Source organism: Cupressus sempervirens, chromosome 7, assembly GCF_028749045.1.
Source record: "Cupressus sempervirens isolate cs-2001-9-10 chromosome 7, ASM2874904v1, whole genome shotgun sequence".
Classification (NCBI taxonomy): Eukaryota; Viridiplantae; Streptophyta; class Pinopsida; order Cupressales; family Cupressaceae; genus Cupressus; species Cupressus sempervirens.
Genome location: NC_143124.1, coordinates 879141608 through 879154283, shown reverse-complemented (window position 1 = coordinate 879154283; position 12676 = coordinate 879141608). Strand labels below are relative to the sequence as shown.

The 12676-nt window shown below is 38.5% G+C and overlaps 1 protein-coding gene across 1 annotated transcript; it reads right to left on the bottom strand.

The window, feature by feature from the left end:
- Positions 1 to 10665: 10665 nt before the first annotated feature.
- LOC149550272 (RING-H2 finger protein ATL17-like) lies at positions 10666 to 11842 on the bottom strand. The gene has a single exon (XM_089795054.1). The coding sequence runs from the start codon at positions 11457 to 11459 to the stop codon at positions 10815 to 10817; it is 645 nt and encodes a 214-aa protein (XP_089651180.1). The 5' UTR covers positions 11460 to 11842; the 3' UTR covers positions 10666 to 10814.
- Positions 11843 to 12676: the final 834 nt, after the last annotated feature.

Genomic DNA, 12676 nt, shown 5'->3' with positions numbered 1-12676 from the left:
AATGGGGAGAAGCTTTCAATTAAAGAGTTTGGCTATTACAAGCTAAAAGATTGGATTGCCTTTGCAAGTTAGGGAACACTATGATCAATAGGACAATGAGTAAATATAGTCGAATATCTTGCCTCCAAATGTTGAAAATAATATCCACCTTGAAAGTATGCCAAATTTTGGTATACTTGTGGGTAATGTGAGATCAATCTCCTAAAGAGATCCATGCATGAGGAAAAAGGCTATAATATAAAGGGTTGAAAGAAATTATGAATTCAATTCCATATTTGTTACTTGCTAGAGGATAAAACCAAAAGACATGTTTTGAATAATTTCATCAATCTACAAAAAGGCAATGAGGGTCTTAGATACCTATATGAAGAATCATTGATCCATCAAGAAAGCATTCAAAAACAATACACCAAGTGAAGTGGGAAAATTTGGGCTCAACAAAAATAACCTAAAATGAAGAAAAAATACATTAGTAAATTATGCTAACAAATAAAAAATGCGATATTTGGTTTGAAATTAACACCATATGAAGACAAGGAGAGATGTAGTAATAACCAATATGCATCTTGTAGCTATAGAAAGTTGTATTTAGACCTCACTTCTAATATTTCTATTATGGTTTGGAAGATTGAGCAATTATTATTTTTCCTAGGACTCCTTAATGTACCCAATGAGTATTAGGATACATTAAGGAGTCTTGGAACATATAATAGGTGATAAGGTGTATTTTTCACTCTAACATGACATTTTCAACAACATAATCTATGTACATCATAAATTTCAACCCATGACACAATCCTGCCTCTAATTTTTATTGATTTCCACATGACCTATTTTCTCTATAGTTTTGATAGCCTTTAGTTCAGACCCATTTATTGATAACAAACCAACCAACTCTATGATTGTGTTATTGGATTTAATGAGCGTGGATCTTATTCCTACTTTACAAAAGATCTTCATTAGGTTACTTACATTGTGATATCACTTTACATAAGAGCACTGCTAATGTAATTCTTGCAAGTCTCTATAAATCATAACATTGATCTTTAATAGCAAACTAGTACAACAATGGAATTAATTAAACGAACAACCATTGATCAAGTCCATAAAGTGTGTAAGAAGCCAAATAAGGAAGAAAATGGAGCCTAGTTGGACAATAGAAACTAAATATATCACAAAACCTAAAGTAGAATAAAAACTCTACTATCAGAAACTAAGATGCTATGATTCATATCAGTAAAGATATAGGAAAACTTTCTACTTATAATTTCAAATAGCCTAACTTTACCCACAAATATTTCAAAATAAGAAATGTATATGAATATAAACCTTAAGATTCAAGAGCTTTAATAGTGTCATGGTAACATCCAACTAGTATATAAATACATAAAGAATTGTATGAGATTGATATTATTGAAATGTACTAGAAAATAATTGAAAATGCCATTTACAATATGGACACTTAAACAATTCCATGATAAATTATGTATCAACGTTCATAATCTCCTAGTCAAATATCGAAGGGCTGAATAATAAATATGTTGCATTATGAATTCTCCTTCATATAAAACACAAATGGTGTAATACAAACAAAATAAAGTATAGGGCATAATGCATTTACAAGTTGATTTTAATAGAAAGTAGCTCGAAGCAGATTTCATGTGAAACCAAATTTACAAGATGCTTCATGGTCGAAGGAAATGATAGAAGCTGAGGCAGACTCCAAGCAAAAACAAATTTACAAGATGCTTCACGGTCCAAGAAAATGATAGGAGGAATTCATTAATGACGAAATAATTTTTTTAAGTCGGACTCAATAAAAGTTTCGGAACATCTGCTCTCCTCGAGTCAAAGACCCGTGAAGAAGTATAATGTCTAAGTTCCGTAAAGAAGCAGTAAACAATAAAAACATGATTCTTATTATGGACTATGTTCCATGTAAGTCATCTGCTTCGGAACCAAATCACACTCTCCATACGAAGATGCTATTCAATTATAATAATCGATGAAGTCACAAAATAGTCATTAATGCAGATGAAAGGGTGAGTGTGTAGCCGAGTTGGTGTGAAGGCGAGTCGTGAGGCGTAGTGTTAGGCTAATGATCTCGGTGCTACGCATCAACTTCGGTTCGAGTCACACTAGGTTTACCACAAACCCTTTTAAAGGGTGAGTGAGTAGCCGAGTTGGTGTGAAGGCGAGTCATGAGGCGTAGTGTTAGGCTAATGATCCCGGTGCTATGCATCAACTCTGGTTCGAGTCACACTAGGTTTACCACAAACCCTTTTAAGGGTGCATGAGTAGCCGAGTTGGTGTGAAGGCGAGTCGTGAGGCGTAGTGTTAGGCTAATGATCCCGGTGCTACGCATCAACTTCGGTTCGAGTCACACTAGGTTTACCACAAACCCTTTTAAGGGTGAGTGAGTAGCCGAGTTAGTGTGAAGGCGAGTCGTGAGACGTAGTGTTAGGCTAATGATCCCGGTGCTACGCATCAACTCCGGTTCGAGTCACACTAGGTTTACCACAAACCCTTCTTGAGAATATTCAAACGGTTTGAGTTGCACTTTGGTTGAGTGACGGATGGAGTCTCTGAGAAGCGTTGGCTGCCGGCTGGGCTAGGGTTTTTCCCCTAGCCTGTTCTTGGTGTTTGATCTTTACTATTTTTCTATTCTGTTTGGATTGTTAGCTACTGGACATAATTTGTGTTGGTGTTTTTGGAGATCTTCTGTAGTCAATTTTGGATTGGGGGTTTTATTGTTTGCATGGCAGGGCCTGGGATTTTTTCTCCGTTGGTGAGAACAGATGGTTCTTCTCCAACTATGCATGCAATGCGATCTGAATCGTTTTATTCAGGGGAGAGCTCCAAGCTGAAAAAAGTTAATGGTTGTCTTCCGCGTAGCCATGATCGCCCTGTTCTAGTTATTCCTCCAACGGCTGTAATGGAGGACATTGATTATTGGACCAAGCATGCTTTGATATGCAAATTTCTTGGAATCCGAATTTCCCTATCCGCTCTTGAGGCATGGATCCGCCGCTCTTGGCAGGTGGAAGGCGATATGGAGATTATGTTGGCGGGGAATAGTTTTTTTTTGTTGTATTCTCTTGCATGTCTGATCATGATCGTGTTTTTGAAGGAGCCCCTTATTTCTACAACAATGTGGGGTTATTTGTCAAACCTTGGCATTCAGGTTTTAATTCTGCTGAGGATCTCCCTTCAATAGTGCCAGTTTGGGTTCGCTTGCCTTGTCTTCCCTTGGAATTTTGGCATGAAGGCATCCTTCGACAAATTGCTGCTTTGTTGGGGAAGCCAGCTGCGATCGCACATCAAACCCTCGATAAAAAGGTTATTTCTTTTGCTAGAATTTGTGTTGAAATTAATTTGATTAACCCATTACCAGATTCTTTGGAAATTTTTCTGGGGGATTCTTCTTGGGTGCAGCAGTTAGATTATGAATCCCTCCCTTTCCGTCGCCGAATTTGTCATGAGTATGGTCATTTACTGCGGCAGTGCCCCCGTAACTCGAGTTTCAAAGGAGTGGATCGGTCTACAGCTGGAAATGCTGGTGGTTTGGCAGATACTACAGGGAAAGGACAATCTCAAATGGTTAATACTACCAAGGGGATGAATCCACAAGATGCTATAGGTAAGGGTAAGGCTCCAATGCAGGATAAGGATGGATTTACCCCTATTCATCCTCGAGCTAAGGGACGTGGTCAAAAGAGGTCTTTGAAAGAAAGATTATCTGATTCAGGTTTTAACTGTTTTGAGGTGCTGGATAGTATGGTTCTAGAGGAGGGTATTCCTCCTCCTATCTCTTCTGATCCAGCTTGCCCAGATGAGAGATCTGTTCCTAATGATGCTTGTGGGGCATCTCAAGTTGTAGTATATCAGAATTGTGAGGTTCCTGTAGCTCCTATGACAGCGGCTCTGGTGACTCCTGCAGTGTTGGAAGATGATGATGTTGTTTTGGCTGACTTGGATAAGGATGTGCTACCATCAGGTAAGGGCAAGGGATCTCCTCTCCTCTTGGGGTTGCTGCCTCGACCCTTTAAGCGAGCTTCTTCTTCTCCCCCTCTAAGGAGTGGGCACAAAACAGACCAAGAGAAGATTAAACTCACAGGAGATATATTGATTGAGTCTGGTTCAGTGAAACCTTTGGATTCTCATTTTCCTAAATCTACCGAATGATGATTATTCTCTCATGGAATGTAAGGGGGTTGAATAGCATCCCTAGACAAAAGGCTATTCATAACTTGGTGGTTGATCATAGTCCTGATGTTTTTTGTATCCAAGAGACTAAGCTCTTTGTGGAGTCTATGGTCCAACATGCCTCTAGTATTTTGTCTCGTGGCCAATGCCAGTGTGTTGGGGCAACAGACAGTGCTGGTGGTTTAGCTATATTTTGGGATCCTCAAAAAATTTCTCCTCTTGGCTGGATGTCTTCTTGCTCAGCTCTCTCTATGGTAGCTTCTGCTCTAGACTCAGGAGAGGTAATCATGGTTACTAATGTGTATGCACCTGTTGATCTTGTGGGAAAGGAGGAACTTTGGGAACATATTCAATGTGTTAGAAATTGTCATCCTTATCATCCTTGGGTGTTAGCAGGGGACTTTAATTCAGTTTTAAGTCTGGAAGAGAAGCATGGTGGTTTGGCTAGATTGGGGCCTTCTTCTGCTCTTCTTCGGCAACACATATCTCTTTTGCATCTCTCTGATGTTAAGCCTTCTAATGGCCTCTATACTTGGAATAATTGCAGGACTGGTGCTGCTGCTATCTCAGAACGCCTGGATAGATTTCTTGTTTCTTACTTCTGGCTTAGTGGTACCCTTACTATCTCTTCAGAAATCCTTGATTGGAAGGGTTCAGATCATTGGCCAATCAAATTTTCTGCTATAGGGGGTTATGTTCCGAAGCATCCTCCTTTTAAGTTCCAGTTGATGTGGCTTCGTGACTCCTCTCTTCATGATTTTGTTTTTTGTTGGTGGAAAGATGGTGCCCCTGCATATGGTACTGCAATGTTCTCATTTTCTAAAAGGCTTCAATATGTTAAAAGGTAGCTCAAGATATGGAATAGGGAATGCTTCGGGAATCTTCACTTTATGAAGAGGCTTGCTCAAGAAAATCTTGATGTCATCACAAGGGAGATTAGAGATTGAGGTTTCTAGGAGGATCTTGGCCAGGCTGAATCCCTTGCTTCTAGAGCTCTAGAAGAATGGGAACTTCGAGAGGAAATTTTTTGGAAGCAAAAGGCTCGAGTTGATTGGCTCCAGGAAGGTGATCGAAACACTGCCTTTTTCCATAGAATAGTGCAATCTCGCCGGAATCAGAGCACTATCTCTTCTTTGGTTAATTCTCAAGGTATCCAACTGAATTCCTTGCCAGCTTTGTTCTAGGAGGCTATTTCGTACTTCTCTACCCTCTTCTCTGAGGACTCTCCTCCTACTGATAATGAAAAAAATATTATTTTGTCCTGTATTCCTTCCCTTATCACTCAAGAAATGAATGATTATCTCATGCGTCCTATCTCTTTGGAAGAGCTAGAGGCGACGGTTTTTGGCATGCCTAAGGGGAAGGCTCCTGGTCCTGATGGTTTTCCAGTTGAATTCTTTCAGAAATTTTGGGACATCATTAATCATGATTTCTTGGAGGTGGTTAAAGAATCCTATGCTAGCAAGCAGATGCTTCGAGCTTTGAACTCTACATTCTTGACTCTTATTCCTAAGAGAGAGGGTGCTAATCAATTGGAGTTTTTTAGACCAATTGCTTTATGTAATGTGGTCTACAAAGTTATTACTAAGCTGATTGCTGAGAGACTAAAAAGGTGGCTTCCCATTATTATCTCAGAAGAACAAGGTGGTTTTGTTGCTGGAAGACAAATTTTGGATGGAGTGGTTATTGCTACTGAGGCTATTCACTCTATGGCTACTTCAAGGGAGAGAGCCATGTTTGTTAAGCTGGATATGGCTAAGGGCTACGATAGAGTTAAATGGAGCTTCCTAAGGAGTATTCTTCTTTCTTTTGGATTTAGCTCTGACTGGGTGAGTTGGATTATGAGTTGCGTTACTTCCGCCTCTTTTTCTATTCTTATTAATGGTCAACCTTCACAACTATTTGGTGCTTCTAGAGGCCTCTGCCAGGGTGACCCTCTCTCCCTGTATCTATTCATCATCATGGCTGAAGGCTTGGGTAGATTCATTAAGCATCAGGTGTCCTAGAATTCTATTCAAGGCTGGCGGTGGGGTAATGGCTTACCTTCTCTTTCCCATCTTCAATTTGTTGATGATTCTGCTCTTGCCGGTCTTGCTAGGATCAAGGAAGCTGAAGCCTTTCGACATGCTTTGGACGTTTATTTGGAAGCTTCAGACCAGAAAGTTAATGACCACAAATCTTTCATTTACTTTTTTAACACTCCTGATTCTATTCAGCACAGGATTGTTGGTATCCTACGGTTTCAGATAGGTTCACTTCCTCTGACTTATCTTGGCATTCCTATTGCTGTTTCTAGGCAGCCACGTCTCTTCTGGCAAAATTTGATTACCAAGCTTCAGGATAAGGTAAATCATTGGACTCATAGATAGCTTTCTACTGCTGCCTGGGTTACTCTTCTTCAAGCTGTTATCCAAGCTCTTCCTACTTATAGAAGCATGGTTCATGCTGCACCTATTTACTTTCTCAAGGAGTTTGATGCTCTTTCTCGACAATTCCTTTGGAGTGGTAATTTGCGTAGTACTAAATGGAGCTTGGTTAATTGGGCAACTTTTTGTAGGCCTAAAAAGGAGGGTGGTCTTGGTCTTCGTTCTGCTCTATTGAGTAGACAGGCTTTGGCTACTAAACTTTATTGGCGATGGTGCTCTGGACAGCATCAACTTTGGGCTCGTATTATCACTCATAAATATTTTCATGGTGTTGATCCTTGCTCTATTTCTTCACTTCCTCTTGAAGGTCGTGGCTCAATGGTTTGGCATACTTTGAAGACAGGTGTGATGTTGGTGAAGAGGGGTCTATTCTGGATATGTAAAGGAGGTTCTCAGGCTTTGTTTTGGTTTGATGCTTGGGATGGATTCCCTTCCATTTTATCCATATACCCTCATCTTCAGCCTGTTTATGACTCTTTTCTTGCTGCTGGATGGGATAAAGTCGCTCATTACAAGACTCCTTATCAATTGGGACCTGTTGTTGGTTATAGATGGAAGCATTCCTCTATTTGGCCTCCTGGAGGTACAAACATGGATTGTCAGGAGCTTTCTCAAATTTTGGCCTCTAGAGAGTGTTCCTCTTTGCTTGGTCTAGATGTATTGGCTTGGGGTAGTACCTTGTCCGGTAAATATCATGTCTCTGCTGGGTATCAGGAGATAACTAGACAATTATTTGGGGATGCTGAGGTCCCTTGGTGGAAGCAAGTCTGGAATAAAGTTTCTTGGTCCAAATGCAATTTTTTCATGTGGCTAGTGGCTCACAACCGTTGTCTTACCTGGGATAATCTTTGTAAACGTGGATTTCAGGGCCCGTCTTATTGTGTTTTGTGTGGTAATGGAGAGGAGTCTGTCTCCCATCTATTCTTCCATTGCTCTTATTTTACTCAGATATGGCACCTTTGGTGGAGCGCTTGGGGTTGCTCTTGTCGGCATGCTTCCTCTTTGCCTGAGTTCTGGGCTCGCTTGGTAGTGCTCCCTCCAAGTCTTCTTCTCTCCATGCTGCTTGGATTGCTGGCCCATTTTTCATGCTTTGGCATATCTGGTTGGAGAGGAATCGTCGCATATTCCAAGATGTTCGGCTTGGTGTTTTGCATCTTTGGTGGAAAATATCACATTCTCTCCAGGAAACTATTCTTGTGAAGTGTGAGCTTGATGGAGGTATGGATCCGGTTGATTTTGCTATCTGTAATTGCCTCAATTTTCATCTGCAGGATGGGGTTGCGGCTCATAGGTTTCCTTCTATGTCCAGGCAGCTTCACCATCAAAGGAAGGGTCGGGTTAACTGGGATGGGCACTGGACTCCTCCTCCCTGTGGAGTTCTGAAAATTAACACTGATGGTTCTTCTTGTGGGAATCCTGGTCCGGCTGGTATTGGTGGAGTGGCTCGTTGTAGTTCTGGGAATGTTAAATTTTTCTTCTCAATTCATAAGGGTGATTATACTAACAATCTCATGGAAGCTCAGGCTATTTTATATGCTGTGGAACAGTGTTGCTTGTGGGGATGAAGTAAGATTATTTGTGAGTCTGATTCCCAGGTGGTGGTGAACATGCTTTCTTCGCAAGAGCTTGAGGATGTTAGTTGGCAGCTGGCCACTGTTGTTAAGCAAATTCTTTTCTTCTCTTCCTCTTTTCAGTTCATTAGGTTCAAGTATATTCCGCGAGAATGGAATAGACCTGCTGATTGTTTAGCCAAATGGGCTTCTAGTCATGATCCGGGTTGGAATGTTAGGGATAGGGGGCAACTGTCCTTTGAGATGGTGCAAGAATTTGATGATCTTGTTGCTCAGGATCGAGCTCCTTGTTGAGCTCTCCTTGTTGTATTCCTTTCTGTCTTAATAAATTTTTACCCCTCTTTTTGCATTAATGCAGATGATGTGTCCTGGTAAACAATTTGAAATCAGACACTAAAGCCTGTCGTTGCATGCACATCAAGAACTATTGTAGTTAGACGTTTTGTTTTAAACAGTAAAGATATATACCAATTTGATTCTCGAGATACAATTTTGTTATTATCATAAACGAAAAACGATGGAACAAAAAACGCCCAGCAGGTCTACAAACCATTCCAGGCTTGGCTCTTCCATAACGACCTCTATAAAAGTTCCAATTAATTTTCCCCCTAAGTAAAATACAGGCCTTGGGTTGAGCACATTAAAGTCCTCAAGTCTGGAATTTCACTTCCACCATTCATTGTTTGTGGAAATCATGGGTTTGTTTCTCAAGACAGAACTTCTATATGATATGTCAGTTGCAATAGTCATATTGATTATATTTGCTTTCCTAACACTGCTAAGAGTTTGGCATAACTACTCGAGAAGTGACAATGGACTTGCTTCTCTAGGCGACAATATAACACTTACCAACACCATGGGTTTGGCTAAAGAAAGTATGAGTGTTCTTCCAATATTTGAATACAAATCAGCGAATCTCAAAGAAGGGCTAGAATGTTCAGTCTGTTTATCTCCGTTCGAGGAGTCCGAGAAACTAAGGGTATTGCCTAACTGCAATCATAGCTTTCATGTATAATGCATTAATATGTGGTTGCATTCCCACAATACTTGTCCTCTATGTAGAACAATGGTGCTCCTTTCTCCACCTCCAAATGGAGTAAAGTCAGTATCTATTGAAGGAGAGATTGCAGCAAATAGACCATTGATAGAAGAGCCCATTTCTTCAAATATTGCAATGACCAATGAAACTGTTGTTCATGAGCATCTGATTAGAGATCAAAGTAGGTCTGATCCATTGCAGTATGAAAACCCATCAACCATAGTTTTGCGGGTGAGTGAGATTGAGTTTGATCAAGGAATATATGGTGGAATACCACTATCTTATGTTACTATTGATATAGTCCATTGAGAACAGGGTTTAAGGTTTGATCAAGATATATATGGTGGAATACCTACTACTTACACAATTCTTTTTAACAGATTTGACGATGCACAAATGCATTCCTCAAGGCGAGGCAGCCCACAGCCCCATTGAGGAAGGATAATTTGTCCTCATACTAAGCAGGATATGGTCTATTCTAACAGAGGGTGAAATCACTCCATGTGGAAGAAAGAAGAGAAAACTGTGTCAATGACTAGAATTTGGGAGGAGGAAGATCCTAAAAGAGAATAGTGAAGTTTCCTTGTTGTCTCTAGTCGGTCACTAGAATATTGGGGAACAATGAGAATGTGTTCACAACAAAATATGGAAGTAGTGTGTCCTACAAATACATTTTTGAAGTTAAGATTGATTCTATAGAATAAGGAGGAAGAATGGGTTGTATTAGTGGTACCTGCAATTGGGTTTAATGATGCATCTTCATTTCTATGCGAGTTAAGATTTTTTAAAAATTTTATTAATTAATCAGGTTTTCCTATTTGGTATATTTGGAGTTAAACATTTTAAATTTTTTTCTAAGAATCAATATTTTTGGTTGTGATATTTTCCTTGATATAATTTTATGAGGCTTTTTAATGTAAATCTGAGTGGTGTATTTTTTGAGGTTCTTATTTATATATTTTTTGAACTTTTACTTTTCATATAAAAAAATTCTATTACACATATAAGAGAGGATTATAGAAAACTTTAAGCTAAACAAAAAATATGGGCATGCTTATGATTCATGTTGCAATGCTCGATGCAACATCCATATGAAAAAATATGAGGTGTTTATTAACAAATTCTATTATACGTCTAAGAGAGTAATTATAGATAGTTTCAAATTAAACCAAAAATCTTGACATGCTTATGATACAAGGTATGACACACCATACAACATTCCTTTAAGGATCCAAATGGAAAAATATGAGGTGTAGACCATGATAATTCTCAACATTATATTTTTGGACAATTTTTAGATTCATACTGAACCCTTTTGGTGGTTTTGATCTTCCTTATAGGCTGATCCTAAACCTCACACTTATAATCCTTTGTTACAACTATGAACATCCTTCAAATATTACACTTTTAAGAATAAATAAAATTTAGAAAAAATTAGTCATTTTTGACTATTTAACATTTCAATAATTAGTATACAGTATTTAAATTCACAAAATAAGACACAAAATACATTCTACAATATAAGAGTAGCTAAATGAATATACAAGAGAATTTGTATAAATCACAGTGCCCTTAGATAAACTCTATATCAATGGTAGTGTGTGGCAGTGGTCCCCCTTCATGTAATCCTTGATCCATCTCATTCTCGGTCGCCCTTAAATCTACGCTCGATGGGATCAGATACTGCACTCTACCACAACTTCTTTGGCCTCTCACCAGGTGCCCACGAACAACAGTTTCATTACTTAGTTCAATATTTGAAGGAATGGGTTGCTCTTCAGGTGAATTGTTTGTTTGAAACTCTTCTTCACCATTCACTGACTTGAGCCCATTTGCGGTCAAAAAGGGTTGCACGCTTGTTCTGCAGAGAGGACAACTGGTGTGAGAATGCAACCACATATCAATACATTTGGTATGAAACCAGTGCTTGCAGTTGGGCAATACCCTCAGTTTTTCATTCTCTTCAAATTCTGACAAACACACCGTACATTCTACCCCTTCTTTAAGAATGCCTGGTTTGTATTCAACAATTGGCAGAGCATTCAAACTTTCTTTATCCAAAGCCACAGGGTCCACAAATGAGATATCATCTTCTGAATGATCAAATCCATTGCGCCTTCTTGACGCCACACTTCTTCCATTGTAGCAATGCTTATAGAAGACTTTTAAAACAATCAGAGTAATAGTGACGATTGCTAAGAATACCACTATAGACATATCAAAATCTGTATAGCAAACTTAAATTTATTGCCTGTCCTGTAAACCTTACTCTTTCTAGGTGGGTTTTAATAAACCATCTTATTTGAGTCTTTCCAGCTGATATGATACAGGAAAAAATCTGCATCATTGATCACGTTAAAAAGCTTGTCAGAAATCCATCCTCAGAATATCTGATATATAATCCAAAACAAACTTTATTAGTCTCAACTCAAGACTTCAGATTGAGAGCAGAGCCACACCTAAAATGAAATGCTTAAGAAATTCTTAATTGTTTTATAGGTGTCCGCAGGTAGAAGAGCCGATCCATTGAAAGGGTTTTTCTGTAGTAGAGTTTCGTCCACGTAGTTATCCATAGCTGGCTTTATCATATTCAATAGCTAAAGCTTTCAAACTCAAATAAATATATCATATCTCTTTTGCTAATGAGAAAATGAAATGCCAACGACCAATTACTATCTCCTTTTCATGTTCATGCACGCAAATTCTTTACTTCACATAAAGAAGAATCAGCAGGTTTTTGACTGTATTTAATAGTGATCCGTTGCCTCCACATGTTCTGAGTTGAATGGTTTGATTGTCAAACAGATAACTTGTATGGTTTGTGCAGGACTTGTACATGCTGACGAGGAATTTTAACTTCATTCAAATTGGAAAAGAGGAGAACTTGTTTTGTTTGATTCTTGCATATATAATGGATTAAGTAAGGATCCATAATTTTGTTCACTTTCAGAATTTTATGCCGTCTAAAGTTCAACTATCAAGCTGTATATTGCGTCTTGCCTTTTCGTTCATTGGAGATGATACCATTTGTTTTACGAAGAAAGATCTAATTGTTTGTCCATAAACGACGTTATATTATTATGTCGTGAAAAACAGTAACAATATAGTATTTCCATGGGCTATAGATAAGAAAGTTGTGTTGTGAAATCCAAGAAGAGGTTGAATAGCCCCAAACAAAAACTTAAAAAAGTAGAAATGTCTTTTTCCAAACAAAATATTTAGTTTACAATATTATTCAAGCAAAATATACGCAATCATTATTAGGATCTTTTGAACAAATATTTTAATTTTTAATTTCTTCTTTTCATTTAGCCTTTTTCTCCTCCAACTCAAACTCTAATAAAATGGTTGATTAGATGGTCTTATGCAACATCTCCTTTTTGCAATCATTATTAAGATCTTTTGAAAAAAAAGATTTTTTAATTTTTAATTTT

What these genes read in the sequence shown, in the direction of transcription:
- LOC149550272 (XM_089795054.1), bottom strand. Translation starts at nt 11,459, where the DNA reads ATGTCTATAGTGGTATTCTTAGCAATCGTCACTATTACTCTGATTGTT.